General features: G+C 37.1%; 1 protein-coding gene across 2 annotated transcripts; it reads right to left on the reverse strand.

Annotated features, from left to right (window-relative positions):
- Positions 1-3749: 3749 nt before the first annotated feature.
- LOC103828594 (phosphatidylinositol/phosphatidylcholine transfer protein SFH9) lies at positions 3750-7428 on the reverse strand. 2 transcript variants are annotated; one of them, XM_009104207.2, is made up of 15 exons: positions 7180-7428; positions 6987-7039; positions 6593-6911; positions 6424-6523; positions 6071-6337; positions 5914-5991; positions 5672-5823; positions 5494-5593; positions 5325-5411; positions 5185-5229; positions 5000-5072; positions 4536-4921; positions 4370-4444; positions 4139-4265; positions 3750-4037 (listed from the first exon to the last, which is right to left on the reverse strand). In XM_009104207.2, the coding sequence occupies exons 2-14, from the start codon at positions 6991-6993 to the stop codon at positions 4215-4217; spliced, it is 1740 nt and encodes a 579-aa protein (XP_009102455.1). In that variant the 5' UTR covers positions 6994-7039; positions 7180-7428; the 3' UTR covers positions 3750-4037; positions 4139-4214. The 2 variants fall into 2 exon arrangements, with proteins under 2 accessions (XP_009102455.1, XP_009102454.1); XM_009104206.2 differs by having other exon boundaries at positions 5161-5229.

Consider the following 7428-nt stretch of genomic DNA (forward strand, 5'->3'; position numbering starts at 1 on the left):
CAACAAGTAGTGACGCCACTTCTGTAAGGAAAATACGATGGCCATCATCTCTCTTTCATACACAGACTTCAGTTTTTGGCGCTCGGTTAAAGCTTGACTGAAAAACGCGACCGGCCTTTGTTGCTGCATCAAGACGGCTCCCAACCCCACTTTAGAAGCGTCTGATTCAATAACAAAGGTGTCATTGAAATCAGCCAAAGCTAGTACCGGTACAGTCGTCATGGCCCGTTTGAGAGATTGAAATGCTGTAGTTGCTTCGTCAGACCATTGGAACTGGTCCTTCTGGAGAAGCGAAGTCAACGGTTTAGCAATGTCACCATAATACTGCACAAACTTTCGGTAGTAGCCAGTGAGACCAAAAATCTCCTCAACTCCTTTATCGTCTTCGAAATCACCCACTCAACCATTGCTTTGATCTTGCCGGTAACATATACTCTCGATCAGTCTATTGTTTTACGACACTTCTTATTGAAAGGTTTCGTGTAATTGAGTTTATCACATTTTACCAAATGGGGTTTGGCATGTATATTTTTGCAAGTGCTTTTGAGCTTTGTAAACAAAATTAGAATAGTTAGCTAATGGATGTTTATATATTTCAAAACACATTAAAACACATATGGGTTTGGTGTATTTGGCGGACTCTCTAGATCAAGCAAAAAGTAGTTGGTGGATTCCAAGTTCCAGCAAAAGACTTTCCTCTCAAAGTATCTTTGTTTCCTGAACTTCCTCCTACTCTTGACTAATTGCAGCAGTTGGAGAAGGTGTTTGGAGCTCAACACATGAGATGGTATGAACTAAATGTTAAGAACCTTATTCCTGTCTTTTGGTGGTTTAGGTTTTACGATTAGCTGCTATTGATCTACTGATGAGGTGTGTTCTGTAACTACTGATCAGCCTACACTTGATTTAGTAGGATTGCAATCTATAATAATAAAACAGGCTTTTCTCTCACCTTAGCCTTCCACGTCCTTCTTTAGAGGTGGGCATTTGTTGACACATGTCGCCATTCAATTGGTTGCGTTTTTTTTCCTGTTTTTTTCTTATTCGATTTGGGCTCTGTCGAATGTGATGGCTATTTAGTTTTTATTTCACAGCTCATTTTGAAGCCCATTCATATGAACTTACAGAGCCTAGGATTTTTCCGTATCGTCTTCTACCTTCTCATTCTCGACCGCAAGATGCAGAGATTCGAGCCTGTTCAAAATCCTTAACGCCTCCAATTTCAATAACTCTGCAACTTAACTCCACCTCACCCCTTTTAATCCACTCCTTCCACTTGAATTTCTCAATCAATACACCTCTTCGTATTCCACCGTACCCGGCTTAATCCTCAGCTAAATCAGACGAAATTTAGAAGTAAACTCTTTTCCAGCAACCGATTTCGATGGCGTACACTCTTCTTAACGACTTGAGAGCTGGCCGATGCTCCAATACCACCGAGGTCCGTCTGCTGAGGCTTTCGGAGGCTAGGAATATCAACAAGGGTGGAGAGCTTATGACTGTTGACATGTTGCTCATCGATGAGAATGTAAGATCCGTCTTCACCTTCTAAACACTTTTAATAGTTGTGCACGGATCTGTCTCTGCCCTTCTCCAGCTTAGGTTCAGACCACGTATGACCGAAGGCTCTGTCTACACACTAAGCGGCTTCGATGTGACGCGTAGCAGCCCCAGATACCGGCTATCTGATGCGCCAGTTTCCATTCGGCAGCGTTATTCAGGTTTGAATGTTCCCAGATTCCAGTCTACAATCGTGTTTTAATGGCTTCTGAATTTTTAATACTATTATTACGTTTACAGTATTGTGGAGTAGACCTGAGAAAGTAGGCAATTGTAGAAAATTGATTCTTTTTCTTTGGGTAAAGTCACGGCTTCTCAAGCATGCGTCCTTTATTCCTCCCAGCATGCGCCACATCTCTCTTGCAATATGTGGCTATCTGACGGCTCTTTGTTCAATCGCTAACACCACTCAAGAAATCGTAACACTCTATTTCTTTGCAGGTTTAACACAATCAGAAATCAAAGCTACATGAAGGGATGAGTGAAAGAAAAGACAGTGCCTCTCAAATTGATATACGAAGGTAAAAATGTCAGTTGACTAAATTAGGAGAATATATCCTCAATTAAATTTAAACTCATATCAGATGTGGTGTATTACTGTCCATCACCATACTTGAGGTTTGTAAAAAATTTCTTTTATTTTCATAAGTCAGAATCAGTTTTTTTTTTATCTTCTGGAAAAGGAAATTTGGTCTAGAGACATTTCATGACTTAAATAGCTCGAGAACAACTTTTTCAAGCAAGGTAGTGAGTCTGTCTTTTAATTCTACAAGAATTTCCAAGCTATTTTCTTCTGACAACTATACATAATTTTGGCTTATTTCTTCCTGGTCAGATTAGTAGATTCTTTAATGCAGAAGCTTTCGTTTTTGGTAAGCAGTCAACAGGACAGTTTATTTTCACCTATAAGAAACACAAAAAACTTTTGTAACTTGAACCATTGGGTTTGGCTTTAATAGGAACCATATCATGCAATGCTCTTTTTATGTTTCCTGACAAGAACTACTAGATTCTCTTTCTCAGAAGCGACTCTTTTTTTTTCAGGGATATCAGCTTCTGCATCGAATGGAGCCTTTTATTAATCAGGTCTGATGATACAAAACTCTTTGTAGCATGCACACATATATATATATATAAAGATTTTTGTTACTATTAATAGTAGTGCGGTTTGTAAACATTTGAACCTTAATTTATTATATTCTACTACAGTAGTTCAATTATTATTTTATCATTTTGATTATTTGAATTAAATTTAAGATAAAATGTCAGCAATAAATAAAATATCTATACTAATAAAGTTCGTTTTTTCTTATTCCACAGACCCACACGTCAGTAGGGAGATGTGGACGTTTTTTGACACGTGGCGGCTCCTGAATCTGCAACTTATTTCTTCGGTGATGAAAATTATATGGACCGTCTACTTACGAAATTGTGAAAGTTGTGGAACCTATCTATGCTCTTTTACTTGCGGCTATACTTTCCATTTATGCTGCATTGATCAATGGCTTCATACAAACATAAGATGTCCCTTATGTAAGAAAAATCATCTATGATTCATCATTATTACAATTTATAAGGGGTTTTTATGTTCTAATTTTCAATTTCATTTACAAACTGTTTTCGATTTTCGTTACTATTTTCAAAAAAAAAATATAAATGTTTTTCTTCATTTACTAATATGTTCCATTGCTAGAGTTAGTTTCATACCAAAAATCAAATAATAAGAGTATATGAACAAAACTTCATGACAAACGTTTAAATTCATATTACTCTCTAAAATAAAATCTCAACATCGTTATATATGGTCCACATGATACTTAACAGTATAAGTATGTTTTCTAAATAAAACATCAAATTTACTTTATGTTTAAATTCTAACTAAATTAACTTTGTTACGACTATCAGATTTTTATTATACTTTTATTGAATCGATTAGTCATAACTATTTATGATATTCTACTTTGAACTAAGTAACTTCAAAACAAAGTAATACACTATAGTAGTTAACCACTATCAAATGAATCTGGAAATGATACCAATCTCTTTCGACATATTTTTAGTTTCATATTTTAGAACATATTTTGTTTACTAAAACCATGAAATGAATTGTAAATTTGTTTAAGAAAAAAACATACGACAATGTCAATTTTTAAAAAGAACACCACTAGTTTTTATATAGAGTACACAAATACAACAATGTCAATTTTTACCAACTCTAGATTCATACCGTTCGATCTAAACAACACTATAAATATTGTTTCTTTCTATCTACCATAAAATGTAATTGTATTTGTAAATTGTACACAATGGTTCCCAACCAATAAATGGATTATACACTATTAATAACAATGATGTGCATTAGAATCGTTATGGAAAAAATGTATAATTCCAGTTATAGCTCAGTAAGAAACTGGTACACAATTGTAAGCTTTTCCCTCTTCAGTTTCCCTCTCCATTACCATTTTTGTTACTCACATCTGGAGACCAAAGAAAAACAAAACAAAAAAAGAAACAGAAGTTCCACGTGAGCAAGCAAACAAAACATATATACATTTGGTTGGAGTATGATGTCTCTCACCTGTACTATGGTTGGAATGTGAAGTAATAGTAGCTTAGGAAGACTTCGGATATGAGATTCAGAGATATATATATATCTATTCAACTTGGAAATTTCTGCAGTGTCTTGGCCAGCACGATCGCATTCCCTGCGTTTAACAAAGAAGAAGAATGTTTTCATATATTTTGATGCACACACACAGAGATCACAAGTGTTATTCACATTGGAGAAGAAGATTAAGTAAGCCTTTACCATTGAGGTGCTCTCTTTCAGGCTCTCAAAAGACTCTGCAAGTTCAAGTTGTTTTGACGCCGTCAAAAGGAGCGCCTGTCACAACATTTTAACATCTTTATTACACCTAATGCTTCTTGAAACAAAAGTGTTTTCTTTTGGGGGACAGAGAAAATGGGGTCTCTACCTTCTTTGTCTTCTGTAGATCTTGCTCAATGCCTTTGATGCGGTCTAATGAATCACGAAGTATGTCTTCTTTCTCCTGAGGAATGTTTGTTGGTTTGTCAAACAAAACTGTGACCATGCTCTCCAGATTCTGCAACCTTTGCCAACATGGATGGAGAGACTCTCCTCGCTGCAGCAACTGAGTAGGAGGAGGAGGAGGAGGAGGAGAATCCAAAACCGGTGGTCTCAATTGGTTCTCTGGTTTCTTATTTACAAGACTTCCCAAGATCCGGAACATGAGACATAGAGATGCAACAAGTTGGAAGATAAAACGAGCCAACGAGCTTGCAACTTTCTGAAGAGACTTCTTCAAGCCCCTTTCTTCTGTTAGATTACTAGACAACTGATCTGCAGAAAGATATTATAAGGATCTTACCTAAAAAAAATAGTTGATGAAATGAGAAGAAAAAGTTGCTTTCACCCTACTTGTTGAATCAGACTGTACAATTCTCCCAGTACCAACTGCTTCAAGTTGATGGCTTAGCTGAGCACTTGTGTCCTGAAACATAATATATACCCAGTAATCATCCATTGACAATGTTAGACCATGATAAGGAGCACCAGAGTATGTATATATGTAAACTAACATGTTCAAAATGCGATTCTCTCACCCTAACTTGTCCTCCATCAGGTAACGATATTTCTGTATTCACATGCTGCAGCAAGAAATGTGGAAGATGACATTATTAATACATAAAGGTAACAACAAGAGCCAATCACTATTACAAGTTGATTAGAACTCAAGACTCACCGGTAATGCAAATAGTTTAGCTACTTCCCCATTCTCCGGGAGCTCTATTTCTTTTACTTTGTACGTTGCATCTCTCAAGCGCACAAGCTACACAAAGTAGTACCATATAAGGCTGTTCAAGAGATACCAGTGTCTACACAAAACAGTTGAGCTGAAAAAGGGATCTTACTTTCATTATCTCAGGATCATTCCAAGGACCCTTGTTGAATCTCATACATCCACCTTCATTTGCACACGTACAGTTTCCACCAAGAAAATCAGGAAGCTCACTGGTGTTAAAGAGAACCTATCTCTATCAGCCTCCAAACAAATAAGCAGAATTGGATTATTTTAGTAGATATTTTTACCTGGGATCTATAATCTCAAGAAGGTGACTTCGATCTTTGTTTTTTAATACATGTATCTTAGAAGAAGTTTTAGGGTCGAGAAAGCCTTTCACTGTGCTCCAAATTATAGAGAATCCGTTTCCAGCATTAACGATGTACATCTGATTCAATGTCTGTCTTCAATAAACCAAACCAATGTTAAGTCTTCTTCAACAATCCAAAACTCGCATAAAAAGTCACTATACTACACTACACCCACCCACCTCAGGATAATTGTCCCCATCGATTTTCTGCATACGCATCACAAGGTCCTGAGCTAGTTTTCTCAACTTCATCCAGCTCTGCACCGAAAGGAGAAGCCTTTATAAAAGAAAACTTCAAAATACAAAAGGAATAATGATGAAAAGGCAGGGTACCAACCACTCCTTGCACATCTATTATGGTTGTTGAAGAATTGATATGTCTCTTTGCAGCGATAGAACAAGCTGGGAACTTCTCAGAGAAAGTCTTTTCGAAACCTTGTACATGATATCTCAAGAAACGCTCCAATGAAGTAACTTTCATTAGCTTGCCCGGGTCAACTTTACCAAGACGTTCGATGTAGACAGGCCTGCCTTCTCTGTCTACACCATGGTAGCCATGTGGATAGTACTGTTGTACTTCTTCGTACTCCTCATACACAAAATCCTGAAAATGGATGGATGATTGCTTTTGACAGTTAGTAGTAACACAGCCAAAGAAAAAAGAAAAACCCATGTGGAAAGATTCTTCACCTGCATTATTGTATCAACCCCATTCTCTCTCCTCCACTTTAGCATCTCTTCCCACATATGAACAGTTTTGTCATGATCAAACCTCCTCGCTTTCAAGAATCTAAAAAACCCCCAACTTGATCAATGCCAAATCTAACCTTTAAACAAAACCTGAACACTGTTTTATTACCTCAACATGGTATGATAATCATCATGTCTAGGTGGAAGCAAGTCAAGAGAAACCAAAGCTTCTCTAAACGCATACACAGCCTTCTCCTCTTCAGCATCTCTCACATCCTCAATGACAATAGCTGCGTACTGATCAGCTACACGCTTCCCTCGTTTCCTCAAGCTATGAGTCAGTTTGGACGACGCCTTGATAGCTTTCTTCTTCAAGGATCTAGAACCACGAGGAGCTCTTGGAAGAATCTTCTCATCCTCTGAGTTGTCAATAATGTCTTTACTCTTTCCCTTATCAGTTTCTGGAACCGAAAGGATCTCACCCAAAGCTGTCAGATCAAAAAAAAACTAAACTTTATAGAAAACCCAATCAGATTCTTGCTAGATCATAGCTGAACAATCACCTGGCATTTGCAGAGAGAATCAAACCCAGAAGCTTCAAATCAGATCCCTGAATCTATAAACCAATCAAAACCCAGAAAGCAAATCAGATCAAGAAACGAGAATCATGATCATATTAATTAATAATGGATCCAAAAAAAAAAATCAAAACCCAGAAATGAAATCGCTAGCATTATATAAATTCACGATCTTTACCTAATATGCGATCTCGCGAAATCGCAGAGTATAGATTTAGGTAAAGAATTAAAAAAAACGATCTCTCTCTCTCTCTCTCTAGAAAGGTAGCTTTCAGATTACGAAGTCAAAATCTGTTTATATACACGACGAAATACATATGGCATATACGTAGCCCTGAGAAAGAAGACGAAGCGTCGTTTTTAAACAAACATTAATGCAGAGAAGAAGAGGAGGAGGAAGACGACGATGAAGCGAGAGAGAGAGAGA

The sequence above is a fragment of the Brassica rapa genome, chromosome A07 (genome assembly GCF_000309985.2).
Source record: "Brassica rapa cultivar Chiifu-401-42 chromosome A07, CAAS_Brap_v3.01, whole genome shotgun sequence".
In the NCBI taxonomy this organism is placed as follows: domain Eukaryota; kingdom Viridiplantae; phylum Streptophyta; class Magnoliopsida; order Brassicales; family Brassicaceae; genus Brassica; species Brassica rapa.